This window comes from Carica papaya, chromosome 7 (genome assembly GCF_054855325.1).
Source record: "Carica papaya isolate Zhongbai chromosome 7, ASM5485532v1, whole genome shotgun sequence".
NCBI classification, from domain to species: Eukaryota; Viridiplantae; Streptophyta; class Magnoliopsida; order Brassicales; family Caricaceae; genus Carica; species Carica papaya.
Genome location: NC_142315.1, coordinates 23413999 through 23430219, shown reverse-complemented (window position 1 = coordinate 23430219; position 16221 = coordinate 23413999). Strand labels below are relative to the sequence as shown.

Here is a 16221-nt window from a genome sequence, read left to right as displayed (position 1 = left end):
GCTGTGAATCAATCAGAAGTCACTGAACCTTGATGGTGACACGTAACCCTAAAAAATCTGAACCAAGCAAATCTCAACCCTACATGCTATTCCTTTCCCCACACCCACTTCTCTCGAAAAAGCTTCGTATACTGTTTTTCCTGTACCCAAAAAGCCCTCAACAGGCGCTAAAATACCCAAACAGTCACGATAAGAAAACCTTCAAAACCCCAAAAAAAAAAAAAAAAAAAAAAAAAACAAGAGTTTTTAAAATATTTTCTCCTTCGATAAATACAACTGTTGTGCTTTCTTTTCATTATCTCTCGGTTACCTTCTGTGTGTGTCTTTTTGGCTGCCGTAACCCGCTTGTTGTTGGTCCTCTGATCGGTGCAACACTACTGTTCGATTTGTTTTGTTCTGTCCTGTGCAGAGAGACAGCTGGGTGATTGTTACAGACACCTGTATGTTCTTGCATGAGGAAAGAGAGAACGGTTTTCTTCTCTTTTCATTTCTGGGTTTTTTCTTTTGGTTTTTGATCTCTTTTCGTTTTTATATTTTCATGGGGGATTTTCGGGGTTTCTTTTTTAACATCTTTTTTCGGTCATATGGAAAACCCTAAATCTCGTTTGTTACCCAAAAAGGGTTATATGGATCGTAGATTTTGGTGACTTTTCCCTAAATGGGTGTTACGGTGTTTTTCAGATCTGACTTAGAAGACATGATTTTATGTTTTATCTTGTCTTACTTTTTTGTGGGTAAAATTTGTTCTTTCCATTTACGGGAAAACCTCTTTCGTTTTCACTAATTAATCTTTTTAAGTGTATGATTTGTCATTTTAATTTTGTCCCTTCCTTTATCTTCTTGTTCCTGGGACATAGAAATTGACAGAAGAGAGTGAGCACACAGAGACAGTTGTATAAAGTTATATTTCTGCACTTGCGTGCTCACTTCTCTTTCTGTCACCTTCCAGCTCCTGGAATTTGATCTCTTCCCCGATCTGTTCTTGGGCTGTTTTTGTTCCAATTTAACTGCTCATCTTTCTCCTCTCTTCCAACCAGAAGAAAATCACAGAAGCAAGCAAAGATCAGAAGTGGACAAACTCTGATGCATATGTAGTTTTACTGTAATTGATTTTTCTTATGTGGGTCGTTGGAGTTTTGATTATTTTATGCATCGAATTATTATATTTTATGGAGTTAATATAACTGATCCGAGCGTGTCTTTTGATGGTGTTTTATAATTTTATTAATTTTATCTTTTATGTCAAAGGTGAATACATAGGTCTGATTACTGTGCGGATTTAGCGCCAAAACAGCGTGTAATAGCATGGGACCATCACGTTTAAGCTATCTTTTGCTTATAGTCTGGTCCTCACTACTCAAAAATCATTTGTGTTTAATTTGTTTCTTTGCTTCTTTTTAGTCAAGCTTCTTGCTATTATCATCATCAATAGTACAGTTACCCCTTTTTTATATGTTTATATATATATACGCATGCTATCATCTACTTGTTTTTTCACCTGAATCTAACAAGATTCCACTTGCTTGTACCGTTACTGATGATGGTTTTTTTTAAACAAAAAAAAAAACATCTTAAAACCCTATCCTGGCAAAGATCAACTTTGCTTGTATGGAACCAAGGAAAATCTTTTTGAAAAGACTTGTTTTTTTTCTTTTTTTGTAATTGCAGATTTAACCCAAGTTGGATAATTCACAAGCAGAATTAATGGTTAAAGAAAGGTTTGGATGGATGTAGATTTGTGTTTTCTATTTGGGTTTTGTCATATGAGTGTGATTTTTACTGTAAAAAGCAACGATTTTCTCTCTGTATCATAGGGGTTCCTTCGGTATATGTACGTATATGTATGTACATATACACGAGTGTTTGTCTGTTGTATCTTTTTTTTTTAGTTCTCTTGTTTTTGTCATTGATGATTTTGCAGATGGCGATGATGATGATGATGATGATGATGATGATGATGATGAATTCGTAAGTAGAGCAACGATCAGCTCAGTTAAGTATCTTGGAGTTGAAAACTTATCAAACAGGTTTATATAAACTAAAGCTACTTATTTAGCTATTTGATCATCTGCTAGATTCTTGTCCTATATACTGTGACTGTTGCTGGAAATTTCAGAAGATACTTCAGGTGAGACTTTAGGGTATGCGGATCCATTATAGCTGGGTAACATATATGTATTAATATATCCGTTACGTGTGTGTGTGTGTGTGTGTGTATCAGTCATATATCGGCGGCCTTGACGAACTACTATCGACTGTCAAAGTATTTAGGATGTTAAAAAAGCGATTGGACGAGTTAAATTTCAAAACATTTCCGCGTTTACATGTGTGTGTATATAACACAAGTATATATCAATGGCGGGGCGTACTAGCTACCGCATATCATATTAAGTTTCTTCTTATTTGTCAATATACATATTATATATATAACACAAGCGTGCCTTCATATATACTATATATATATATATAGATGAAGCATGTGATTTTTGAAGGATTTTAAGATCAATTTCCTCTTTCAATCCAGGCATCAATATTCTCCTTTTCCGGTATTCTCCTTTGTTTCTTCAGTTGGTTTAGAGACAACAAATTAAATTCTTAAAGCTAATCCATGGAATACTCAACGAGTTGGGGAGTTGCCATCCGTCGCTTCATGACAAAGGTAATTTACTTCTAATTATGGTTTAATATTTGCATTGACTGTTGACTCTCAGTTTGGACAAGTAGTTATTTCGCAATGATTATCCGACTTTAAGAGGACAGTTTTTATAATCCCTTGTTTATAGAGTTATTTACATAACTTCTGAGAACATATAGAAAATATATAGAGAGAGAAATGCGGCCGGTTGCATTTGCTGCATAATTTTTTTTTTTTCAGATGTATTTATACACAAGAATATCAGTATTTATGATATAAATAAACAAATTTTTTATACATACTAGAAATAATATTTTATTTTTTCGAAACTGACTATCCATATCTTTAGTTTTTTTCTCTCCTTAAGCCAATTTCTAAAGCTTTATTGGATATTGGAGCTTAACTTCAATCATTACATTAAAAGAAATGGAAACAATAGGTCCTTTTGTCTTTTCTCTACTAGAAAAAAGAAGATTCATTGACAAGAACTAACATAGAATGTGCGAAGCGCTTGATGGGTGTGTAATTGTCAATTTTATATCATAAAACTAATCTTACTTCCAAAACAAACCAACCTAGAAATTGTCGATTTCTATTCTTTTGTCACTTCTATTTTTTAATGTCATATTGGTATGCTCTTCATTTCAAGTCGAAATCCATTCTTCTCGTGATGTAATCCAAGAAGTTCCAATCATATTGTTTGCTTTTTCAAGATCAATATTGAACATCAATCCTATTTGCCTCTTATCAATAGGTTAACTGCTTAAGTCATACCCCAGTAGCTCGTAAAATATAGTTTGATAAAAAGCATCTTGCGACACCTCCCTTGAGGGAATCCCAACCACTTGGAGCTTTTTATCACAAAAGGAAAGCAAAAGTAGAGGTTGAAGTGCGCACTGAACAATTCAGCTGACATAGTCCTTTTAAGAATGTCATAGAGGTATAAAAGACATATAAGCTACACCAAGTAAGAGAATTCAGAGAGGGTAGTGTTCAGAGGTACAATAGTATACTGAAACCTCATGGAAAGTCCATTTTAAGGTGTGAACACCAATGATTATGCAGCTGCAAAATAAAGCAAGATTTGGTATATTACAAAGATTCGATGCGGTCAAATGATAGTAGGTGGCATAGCTAGCTCCCAATTTGAGAAACACGATAGATTAGGAGGACATACATCAAAAAGAAAAATTTGGTGGAAAACGATCATCTCTCTCTTCCAGCCATAACCAAAAAGACTCTCATCCCCAGGGGAGCAGAGGACGAAAAATGCAACCATCCTCAAGGAAGCGTATGAGTCACGTGGGTTTTTAAACATTTTTAGTACAATCTCTCGCCTGAAATTAATACGAGTCATGTGGCAATATCTGCAAAAACCTGAAGGGACGCATGTCACAATCATGGAGGAGGTATTTAAAGCACTAATACCCTAGGTACCAAACTGTCTCTGAACCATTGAATCGTTTCTTCCTCATGCGGTGAATTGAGCCGACTCTTCCTCTTTTTTCTCCATTCAACGAACTGCACAAGAAACATTCCCTTTGAATGTCTACTTCTCTCACCTCTCTAACTCCTGTGGTGAAGAATGGTGATTTGAAAGAAAAATGCATGCACCATTTATATATTTCAATGTTCCATTGTAAACCAAGATCAATAAAAGAATTTCCAATTAATCTTATCCAATTTTAAATCTCTTTCTCTATCGCGGTGTTATTCCTTCTCCAACCTCTTTCTCTCTCGTGATCTCTCACACCTTTTGCTCTCATCTATCTTAGTGTTCTTCATCCTTTCTCAACATTCTTTATCTCTCTCCATAATTTCAGTCTTTTTCTCTCACTATTGATCTTTCTATCTCTCAATCCCTCTCTATTAAACTTTCTCTTTCCTAATCTCTCTCTCATATGTTTTAATTTATTCTTTTTATTGTCTCACGATTTTGGTAAAGTACATGTTAAGGTCACGTCCTAGCACTTGCATACTTACCTTCCTTGACTTTTGGACCCCCATACTTACCTTCCCTTGCAATTTCTCAATGTAAAAGATAAAACAACACATTTAATCCTTAAAAAGTAAATCCACATCTTTACTATTGAAACCATGTAATAAAATTCTCCTATCTCTCTCACCTTTTCCTATTATCCTATAAGCACACCAAATCATGACCTATATATGCCCCATCAAACACTATAAATGCCATTAACATCTGCACTAAAAATGTATGGAAATTCAAGTTAAAGATAAACTTTTGCTTATCATATTCTTCTCTAAATTAAAACATATCTTCATATAACGAAACTTTAACACTAAGATAACCTCGCTGCAATAGACACACCTTACACTTAGGTACCTAGTAAATAAGGGAAAGTTAGGCAAAGGAAAAACATAATGGCAACAATATTTCTTTTTAAAGGTAAAAGCCCAAACAGAAGAAAATTAGGCGCCAAACATAGTATACTACATATAAACCTTCGGTAAAATGTCCCTCGTAACCCGACAGATAAAGCACATTACATAATTCCTTTTAGGGATAGACGACTTACTCATTCTGTAACTTTGTCACTGGACGTTCTTAAAACAAAAGTGGCACTATCAGGTCAAGTGAATTCAATAATAGATGTTTGGTGACATTTCAGCCTTCATTCTCCTTTCAGGATCTTTTTGAAAGAGAATCCAATACTTCTTAGTCATGAATATCTGAATAAAGGCGAACCATCTCATAAATATCTTTGTTTCATAACAAAACAATTAGAATTATACTTGGTCAACTGGAATATGTATTCTCCATATAGGAGATTTTTCAATTGAGAAGATTTATTGACTTAAGACGAAGAGAAAAATCTATCTATTTTATTTAGTTATTCAGTTAACTAAATGATTCGTTATCAACAAAACACGTATCAAATATAGGATTTTTAGAAATCTTTGCCATTTTAGAGAGAACACTACATGCCCCTCTCACACAAATATATTTTCTTGCCAATATAGTTTCTTACCAATGGTTGGCCTATCACCTCGCCAAGGTTCATGTCAAATGGAGTATCCTTTAATAGGATCTTATTGAGGAGATTAAAATTGACTAGCATATCTCCACTTATTTTCTATATTAACGGCAGGTTGGCATAAAACTCAAATTGTTGCTCCTGGACATCTAATTTTAGGATATTATGATGTCAACAAAAATTCCCCAAATATGTTAGATGGACATTGTAGCTTATAGCTTGTACTTCCTGGTTTGTTTCTTTGGTCTCACCATTTGCTTTCTCACTCATGCTTTATAAATATACTTCAATTTACAAGAAGGTTGATCTTTGGCAAGCCTAACCTTCCCTGAGATCTTTTTATCAAGCATTCCACTTTCTCTATACTTTGTTTATTGACTTGATTGTTGGAGAATCCATATTAAGAAAAAACTTGGCATTTAATTTACTTTCTTTCACTTATTTCACAAATTGAGGCCTTTGATTTCCACACCATAAGACTCACTATTCATCTAGGAAGCATGGCTCTTGGGGATTGGTCAATATACTATTTGAAAAAATTCAAGTATAGATTTCTATATATTTTTGTCAAGATTTAGTACTCGCTAACGATACCTCTCAAAACTATGGAATAAATAAATAAAATCTCCATAGTAGAAATTTCGAAAGGAATCAACGTCGGGAGCATTAGCGTTGATAGCCCTCAAAATATGCTTAGAAGAGTGCTCAAGTACTCCATCATCCAAGCATTCTCATGCATGCTTGCTTGAAGATTATAGCATAGTAGTGTATCATTTGCAGGTTATGGTAGATGTTGGATTTGAGGCTTTCCCTAATGTTATATTGATGTCAATTTTTAGGTAAACAAAGAAATTATATAGGCAAATTATTTTATTATATAAAAAGCTTTGTTGAGCTTAAGAGGCCAAATAAGTTTTTTTGTTCGTTAAGATTCTTCCAGATCTTCAATAATTCTTTTTTTTTAAAAAAAGAATCTTTTATGTTATTATTATTTTCATGCACTTAAGTTAAGTAGGCATACACCATAAGCTGTGTAGTTAAAGTATTCGAAGATGTGTTAAACAAGACAACATATGTTTTGAAGCTTGTAGAAGCTGTCAGGTTTTTTTTTCCCAACAAATGGAGGTATAATTTTGTGATGGGGACACCCTTCTTTGTTTTGGCTTGAGGGGCTTGGTTGTTAATTGTATTTTGTAGTCTTGGAACATGTAACAAGTTTTATAATGATCCGCTGTGTTCAGCTCTTTTTAGGCTGTTTTTTTTTAGTCATGTCCTATTTTGTATCTCATTCACATGTTTTTAGGTGTCTTAATTATGAATTACTATTTGTACCTTTTTGTTGTGGTATCTTGCAACCACTCTTTAATTAAATTGTTTCTTTCTTTTCACTAAAAAAATAAGTTGGGAAGGCATACGGAGAATTGAAACTATTATTGTGGATCTATCAAATTTCAAAACAATCACTTAAAACCTCTCCCTTTTATGCTGAATCCTGAATATATTTTTCCATTTGCTCCCATGGTTTAACTACTTTGAAATACTAAATTAGTTTGGAGAATTTTTTTTTGAAAGCAAGAGTACGAAACTCTGATGATCTTTTTCTGTCTTGATTGCAGGTGTTGGTTTTTCAGAGAATATGAAATATCTAAGCTGCTGAGATGCTCTCTCCATGCTATTATACATTTATGTCAATATGTATCTTCTTTCCCGCCGTAATTTAATGGAAGGGAACTCATTGGTTGTTTTTGACAATTTTATCTGTGTACAATTAGCTCTCAACAGATTGCCAATCAAATGAAGCAATTACATAGTTTTCTCATTTGATAGTCTCCTAACCTAGTTAGCAAATTGTTATCTATTACGAAAGAGGATGTTAATCTGTGAACAATAACAGCTATGTTTCTAATCAACTGTTGGACTCAACAGCCGTATATGTATATGAGCATATACGTTATGATATTTCCTTGACAACGGTTCCTAATTCATTCTAATTCTAGTTTGCTTTTGCTTTTTCTTGAATCAATGAAGAACAATTCTTCTCATCCTGCTTCTTGGTTTACTTATCTTTCCAAATTTCTCGCGTGAGAATGAACTATCAATTGAATTTAGCCCAGCTAGAGTTTGTATTTCAATGCTCTGATTCCGAGGAAAAAATGACATTGAGATTGTGAATCAAATCCTACAACTAGAATTTGTTAAGATTGATAGTGGATCGACTATTTTTGTGTGTTAATACCTCCAAAATTTACAAATTAATCAAATGTTGATTGTTCGTACTATATAAATTTGATTTTCTATAATTAGTTATTGTTTAAAAAAGAGAGAGATAAAGAAGCATATAGTACGATGATAGTACAAATTAATCAGCAACAATATTGAGAAGTCGTAGAAAAGTGTACCTTGCTAAAAAGGAAGGAGACGCTGGTGAAGAGGGATTCGATCGTTCGTACGCGTAGATATTTTATTTTGGATTTTGACTCTCCAGTAATCATCATCTCTTCTCCCTACAAAGGAAGAGGGTTTTGACTACATTGACTTCTTCTGTTGAGGTTTTAAAATCACTAAATAGTATAATCTTAACGGTAATATGGTCTATTTCATAATAATATATTGAACAGTTTATTTAATCCGCTGACGTAGCCATCAATTTAGATTTTCTTTTATTTTTTATTTATAAAAAAAGGTGATCATCTTTTTGAAATGGCAAGTACCATCTCACCATCATCATTTTGTCACTTAGCTGTTTCTTTTCCGAAAGTACAACACTTTTTGTTATTTACTGCGTGTAAGTTAACTTGATTTTGTGTGACTCGCAGTTAATACCTTGAATTCTGCAAAAACTAAACAATGATCCCCCCTCGTAAACCCTCTGCTTGATTTGCAACTCTACAATGGCTGTCAATTTGCACTTTATTTTTACTAATTTAATTTTATTATTTAAGTAAATATAATATTTAAAAATTTTAAGATATTAATATTTAACATAGAAAATGAATACAGTAATCTCAAAATTACTACATTTTACTTTTTAGTTTTTCAGAGTGATTAATTCAATCATTCTTGTTCCCAAAAAGTAAATAAAGTAAATTCAATCATCCATGACGTTATGGGTCATCTTTTTCTCTGTTTCCTAATACATCATATGACAATTTGTGCCACAACTCATCTTGAATTTCTACTTTTTTAAGTCTTATTTATTATGGCCAAGTACACACATCATTACGATTTCTCCTGAATGAGTTAATAATACAATTTTAATGTCTGAATGTATGTAAACAACCAGCAAAACCCGTACGTAATAAACAGAGCCAGCAAATCAATAATACACTGTTTCAAGGTGCAATTGCAGTCCACGATTCCAACCACTGCTGACAACTCCGCAGCTTTTGAATAACATCTCACAACTCGATCAATGCTCTACGTGTTCTTAGAGAAAGCTCCAGCCGCAAATAGTAGATTTCTTCGAGAGAACTGTCCTCAAAATATTGAAACAGTTAGATCCCATGCAGTGAGCGAGTAATTGCATAGAAAATAATTGTGGCATTTGCTCACTTACCCGCAAGCTGTAGACTGGTGTTGACTTGGTTGGCAATGTCTTTAACAATCTCAGTCTGTTTGGGTTTCCACTTCTGCTAATTCAAACCAATGAAATGTCAAATCTCCACAAACATTACCAAAAAGCTCCATTCAGAGAAGAGGTAATAAGGGACGAGCTTACTTTTCTTCAGTCTTTGAGACCTTTGAACTTGTAGTTACATCCCATAATTTTACAGTGCAATCTGCAGAGCCAGATGCAAGGAGTGTACCTTCACAACTGGCATGTCCAAACAAAAGTAAATTGTTAAAAACTGATAGATTTTGCCTTCACTTGGATCAAGATCAGAAATTGAAACCTGAAAGCAAGTGTCCACACGCATGAGCTGTGACCCATCAAAGGTGTTACACAGCGACCACTTGCAAGGTCCCACATCATAATGGTACCATCTTCGTCGCCAGACGCCATATATCGGCCATCAGGTGACATTGCCAATGACAGTACCATACTCCTATGACCAATGAAAATTCGGACACACTCCCCACTCTGTACATCCCAAAGTCTAACTGTCTTGTCGCTAGAGCCTGTCGCAATATAGTTGCAATTGGCATGCCACTGCACACACTGAAAAAGAGGATATCACCCAATTAGTGTAATCAGTTTAAATGACCAGAAAGTTACATTTGAAAATGATATATGTATTGAATGAGAATTTAAATTCATCTTCAATGGCTGAATAAGAAAATTGGCCTTCTAAGAAACTTAAGCATCAAATTCAAAAGGTTGATGTTAATATTCTGACCGATTTACAAGGCTTACTTTTTCTTTTCTTTTTCTTTTTGGAGAGAAAGAAGAAAAAACATATATTTTAATGTATCATTTTGGGTTTGGGCGTCTAAAATGTGTGTTTTGTGTGTGTGAAAGAGAGAAAGAGACTCACATCAACATCGGACAAGTGACCTGCCATTATCCTCAAAGGTTGTATTCTATCCATAGACCAAATCCTTGCTGTTCGGTCATGAGAACAGCTAGCAAAATAATGCCCCACAGGACTAAACTGCACCATGAATAAGAACATACCAACAATTCTGCTCCAACGGGACAAGGGAAACACTTTAAAATAAACAACTGAAAACAATTTGAATCATTGTACCTGAACATCCCAAACAGGATAATTATGACCCTTGTAGCAAACAAGATTTGCATTCAGTTTTGTACTCCATAACCGAACTGCAGAAAAGAATGTGGGAGACTTTACACTAACAAATACATCTTAATTCTATGATACAAATATTATTCATATATGCAAGGAAAAACAAAAGAGGGATATAGCCAGTAATGCATAGGCCAGACTAGAGCATACTTGTTGTGTCTGCTGAAGAAGAAAGCACAAAGTCTCCAAGAGGACTAAAAGTGGCTGAATAAACAGGTCCCGAATGACCCTGGAAGAGTGTATATGATCTTTTTCCACCACTTGGCCCTATCACATGTTCATTAGTACTATCGTTTTCACCCTGCAAAACAGCTGGCACCCGCACCACATGAACATTTTTGTATATTGAAAATGAAGCAAATAAACTTCAATATGATTACAGGTAAGGGATTCCCAATTATTTTTGTAATAAATAAATTGGACTTGGAAGAATTATAGAAAGAGATGACTTTACAACACCCATAACGGGATACAAAATTGGAAATATACATCGGAGACATACATATGATAACCCAGTTTTTACATAGATAGACTTACAACTGTAAGCTTTCTGCCCAAGCTTTGCCATGTCCCAAACCTAACGTGTAAATTTGAAGTTAGCAACGAACATACATCAAATTTATATTAAAAAATTACAAGATGGGATACCTTAAGCGACGAGTCTGCAAAGCCACCAGCAACCAAAGATCCATCATGAGATATTGAGGAACAGTTCAAACTGGGAAGTAAAAGCAAAATGATAAGCAACCAATCAGAACGTAAAAATTATTTTCTCAAAATAAAAAACCTTCATCAGTAAAGTTACCCATTATGAGTGTTGATAAATGTATAAAAGCTGATAGAAGGCAGCGCAATACTGCTCAACTGCACACGGTTTCTTAAATCTTCAAGAATGGACTGTTCCACCTCTGTTGATCTGAAGCAATGAGGTTAATCAATAGCATGCAGCAGATTTCAGTATTTTGAAAATTGATAACCAAATTCATCTAAAAGTCCTTGTGCACAAATTAGGTATATAAGCAATAATGAGATAATTAATTGCTGCTCTAGACTCTAGAATCTATTGTGCAAATTCTCAAGTGCAGTTACATAACCGGCTAAGAAGTATCATGATAACAGGAAGAGGAACCCACAAGCTTCTAATCAAAGTAGTAGTGCTAGGGTAAAAGGCAAGATCAATACTCATGCAATAGTTGGTTCCAGGTTTAATAGATTACATGCCAATTCTATTTTATTAACAATCTGCAAATGCTTAGAAGGCATATCCTGGCAGAAGAAGCATATACACAGAAAACAAAACAAGAATTCTTCAACATACATTATGGGCAAAGTAAGCTCTGGCTTGACTCGTGGTGCCATAGACTGAGTGTTGGCATCCTGACGCACAGCTTTAGCAGTTGCATTAGCAGCTTTATCCTTTTTTAACTTTTTCGTTGAAGTACCTTGCTTCCCACTTTCTACTGGTCTTTTCTGGAACCAATCAATGCAGTGGTACACATGTATGAAAATTGTAAACTAAAGTCAGTCATGTACAATAATATGAAAAAAGAATGTTGGCATAATAAATGCAATCAACAATAGGTACAATTGGATGCCAAACTCACCTTACTCTCATCCAAGTCTCCCTCTTTGTTCTCTCCGTCCGGCTTTTCAGAATCTGAAAGCAAACCCCCTGCCTTGTCTAAGCGATCTTCTATAGAGTCTTCAAGCAGCTGTGACAAAAATTATAGTTAGGTTTCATTTCAAACAGCTGTTGAACTAAGGACATATCCACCCAGCAATTACAGACCCACATTATTGCAAGGCTTCATAAGGAGTGAACTTCAAGTGCTAATTTTCAATAACTCCATTAGAAAGAAACCTCTAATGACAAATTGATAACACATGATGACTCAAAACAGTTATGGTGAATACAGGCACCGGCTAGGACATGAAGGCAGTCCAACCTTATTAGATAAGACTTGGTTGGCATGACATGAGAGAAACACAAATAAATTTTTCATATTTTATGGATACCTCATATAAATGTAGGATTTCGAAATATTGCAACCAATTTTGGTTTCACAACTGAAAAAAATCACTCTATATACATTTGATATGAAAACATAACAATGCTTTCTTTCTACAGAGACTTGCAACCATATCTTACTTCGATGTCCTCAAGCGTCATAGTTAAAGAGCATGGTATATGGGATTTTGGGTGTCAGCTGGGCAATGTCAGGTAGTGTAAGGGATGAGATATGGACATGGAAAGGGGTGAGTGGTGTCTCATTCCTCATACAATTTTTTGGGTGGTGGGGAAAAAGAAACAAAAGGGTTTTTTGATAGGGGTAGGGATAGATGGTATCAAATTTTGAGTTGTTTGGTTACCAGTAACTATTCGTACTCGATGAAGGATTTTGGTAACCTTATCGAAGTTTTAGTTGATGTGTAAAATATCTTTTGCGTATGAGTTGGTACTCCTTTGGTGCTTGTAATTAATGAATATACATTATACTTTTTATCTCAAAAAAATAATAAAGCTCTGCTTTAAACAAAAGAACAGATCTTGCATCAAAAGCAACAATTGTCCATGGTAATAGTTTAACATATAAAAACATGATTATTTATCAACAATTTCACGAAGCATCCAAGTTTCTTCGAAAGTCAATGTTGAGTTTGCAGCTCCCATTCAGAGAGAATATTGTCCAAAATGACCTTCAAGCAAGAACAGGTTTTGAATTATTCATGTTTAATCTCAGCTTCATTTTGTGCGTACATCAGGGCTGTGGATTTTTTAATTTTTATCCTCAATTAACGAGATAAATTATAAAGGAAAAACCTTAGCTTTAAGAGAGAATTTTTCCAGTGTAGGTGGCTTTGTGGAAGCAAGTGCAATGCCAAACCATGAAAAACTGTGCTCTTTTTTTAATTTTCGCACTTAGTTTAACCTATAAGTATGGTGTCCGAGTATGTTCACTAACAACACCTAACCAAGTAGCATATGATAACATGAACCCATATTATTTTCCAGAAAATCTTGTATCAATTCAGAGATGATGGAAGAAAATAATATATATTTGCATAAATTCCAGTGACACTTCTGCATTGAGGACATTATCTATGCAACACCAAATAGAAATTAATTTCAAACACCTCCTTGAAACCATACCCCCCAATGTACTTCTTTTTGATTTATCTGTGTAGCTGCATCCTGACAACCTCCTGTAAGCGTTATAGCCTCAGCATCATCAGAAAGAGAGCTCGGCTGTCCAGGGGAAACTGCCAAGAAAAATAGTCAGATGTACCAAACATGCATCAGCATCAACAAACTTATCAAACTCATATATAAAACATGGGATTGTATTGAAAAGTGAGCTTACCTTGGAAGTTAATACGTTCATTGATAGTACCAAGCATTAAAATGGAATGCGTTCTGTGTAAAAATTGCAGCAGAAGTTCATAGGAGTACTGGCACATTTGTGGGCAACCAGATATCAGCAATTTACATGAATTGATAAATATAATGCCACCATATTGAAATGTTAACCATCAAGCAGCTGTGAACAGAAACAGTAAATGGGGAAAATCACCTACAATATCTATCACACACACTAGTAAATATTAAAAACCGCCTGGCGGACCAGGAAATTACCTGACATATTTTGATGTTAACTTTGCTTTGCCTTAGAGTACGAGCAAATTCCATTTCCTATTAAGTACATATCCATCAGATTTTTTAGGATGACAATTTTAAGATATTACATCTGAAATGAAGATTTAGGGTGCTAACTAACCTCAAGATGATGTGGAGAAAGAACACCTTCCAACTTCTGAAGATCTCTAAGATGCATCATGTTATGATCTTCTCGAAAGTTATTGAAGAAGTTTCTAGCTGTAGATATCGAGCATAGTCATACAAGAGTTACATATAAAATTTGCCAAGCAGTGACCTCATAAAGTTGCAACTCTAAGGCAAACCTTCTTGCAAATGCCCTTTTGCCACCAGATCCATGAAACAGTGAACAAAAACCGGATAAAGCACACGAAGCAACTCATGCTGCACAATGCAAAAGACAAGTCATGCAACTAAAGCATGAGTTAGTGCAGCAATGATTCTAAAAGGAAAAATTTAAGGAACAAGTTCTATCATCAGTCACCTTGTACAGATCTAATAATCCATAGGTCCATGCCCTCAGTTTGCTATATCCATCCTGGTACCGTCCTGGATCATCCTCTGATCTGAAAAGCAATAATCATTCAAGATGGCCACCTTACTGAGTCCCTATAAGTTCAATGTACTGTATCTAATTTGGTTCTTTTATACCCAATTCATAAGTTCTTTGAGAAATGAATGTCTGTACGAATAATCTGGGTGAGGCGGGCAATTTTTCACATGACTCATTTAGTAAACACACTCGGATGCAAATTACTGACAAAAAATAGGTAACAAGAAGATCCATATCTATTTAGGACGAAAATGCATATGAGCCATTCAAAAGCAGGATCCCTGTTATAAACCCCTTTTGCCACCACTGCAGACCAATGGATACCAAAAGCAGAAGTGATTTCACAAAACATTTCGTAGAAAAAAGTGAGCACCGCCATAGTGTAATTAACTGATAATAACCAAAGTAAGAAGAGCTGTGAAAGGTAACCAGTAAGAAAAATACATAGTCTGCTCAACCACTGGTTGGCGGCAAAGAGAATAAAGACATAATATAGGCTACAAAGTGCAATCAGAAAATATACAACACTTCACCTACGCTTCATAACTACAAAACAGCAAGTTCGAGTGTCTACGGCAGAATTTCCATGCTTATTATGGGGCATGCCATGGAAGTCACCAACGATATAATTGGAAAGTGGATAATTCAACAATCACAATGAATTTGTTCGCTTAACAAGATGATTTTATGTGCATGCCATAATGGGGTCGAATATTAATGTAGTCTTCTCTCCAATTTTTAAAATGTCACGAGGCACAACAGTAATCGATAGTAAGAAACCCTAAGGTGCGGAAATTCCATAAGAAGATAAATAGAATTCAAATCGACTCCAACTCTCTCAAAACTGAAGCGCATGGACCCGTGAGCATCAAAACGATATTGCAGTTGAAAGAAGAGAATAATTACTTGGAGAAGGAGCGAAAAAACTTGGAGAGCTCAGGATCGTTCTGAAAATCGATGGACTTGTTGCTGCTGCTGTTGTTTTGTTGAAGATCCTCTTCGAGGCCCTTGGCAGCAAGCTTGAAACCCTTCTTCCTCAGGTACGCCAACACGAATTCGTCTAACTGCTCGCCCTCCATTTTCGCTTCCTTCTCAAACCCTCTCTACACTTCCTCTTCTTCCTATATGTTTTACTCTGCTACATCTGCCAGCAAATCGCCTCGCCCTCGCTCTTTCTCCCGCTTGCTACCGTCGTCGTCGTCTAGGGATTTTGTATAGCAAACTGACGAGCCCAGAGAAGGGGAAAACCCTTTGAGGCTGTGAACTTGTAATGGACTGAGGCCCATGGACTGACCTTGAAACGTTGGGCGAGCAGTACATAAAGGAATAGTGTGGGGCCCAAAGTAACCGACCCATTTTTGTTTTATGGGTAGATAAAACAAGTCCGGATTACAAAATGGGCTATGAAACTAATTTGAGTTTTTAACATAAAATAATGTAATTACTTTCTTGAACATTAACGTGATATGATATTTTAATATTATTTATATATTTTTTATGTTTTTAATAAATTAAGAAAATACTATAACATTGATTTGTAAATTCATATTTAGTTTATTTTTTTTTAAAAAAATGTAATTTTTATGAAGATTGAAAAAAGTTTAGAATCTCCTGTGTTAATATTTTTTATT

General features: G+C 35.0%; 1 protein-coding gene and 1 long non-coding RNA gene across 2 annotated transcripts; one reads left to right on the top strand and one right to left on the bottom strand.

Moving 5' to 3' along the window:
• Positions 1 to 201: 201 nt before the first annotated feature.
• LOC110809222 (uncharacterized) lies at positions 202 to 7544 on the top strand. Its single transcript, XR_002538763.2, has 4 exons — positions 202 to 1992; positions 2076 to 2128; positions 2525 to 2659; positions 7251 to 7544. It is a non-coding gene; the product is annotated as an uncharacterized LOC110809222 (long non-coding RNA).
• A 1252-nt stretch (positions 7545 to 8796) lies between these two features.
• Positions 8797 to 15829, bottom strand: TAF5 (TBP-associated factor 5). Its single transcript, XM_088207797.1, has 19 exons — positions 15497 to 15829; positions 14522 to 14603; positions 14343 to 14421; positions 14159 to 14256; positions 14017 to 14073; positions 13745 to 13832; positions 13534 to 13643; positions 11987 to 12094; positions 11701 to 11852; positions 11188 to 11298; positions 11031 to 11100; positions 10920 to 10959; positions 10533 to 10694; positions 10323 to 10399; positions 10110 to 10226; positions 9528 to 9793; positions 9353 to 9448; positions 9191 to 9263; positions 8797 to 9105 (listed from the first exon to the last, which is right to left on the bottom strand). The coding sequence occupies exons 1-19, from the start codon at positions 15667 to 15669 to the stop codon at positions 9052 to 9054; spliced, it is 2013 nt and encodes a 670-aa protein (XP_088063923.1). The 5' UTR covers positions 15670 to 15829; the 3' UTR covers positions 8797 to 9051.
• Positions 15830 to 16221: the final 392 nt, after the last annotated feature.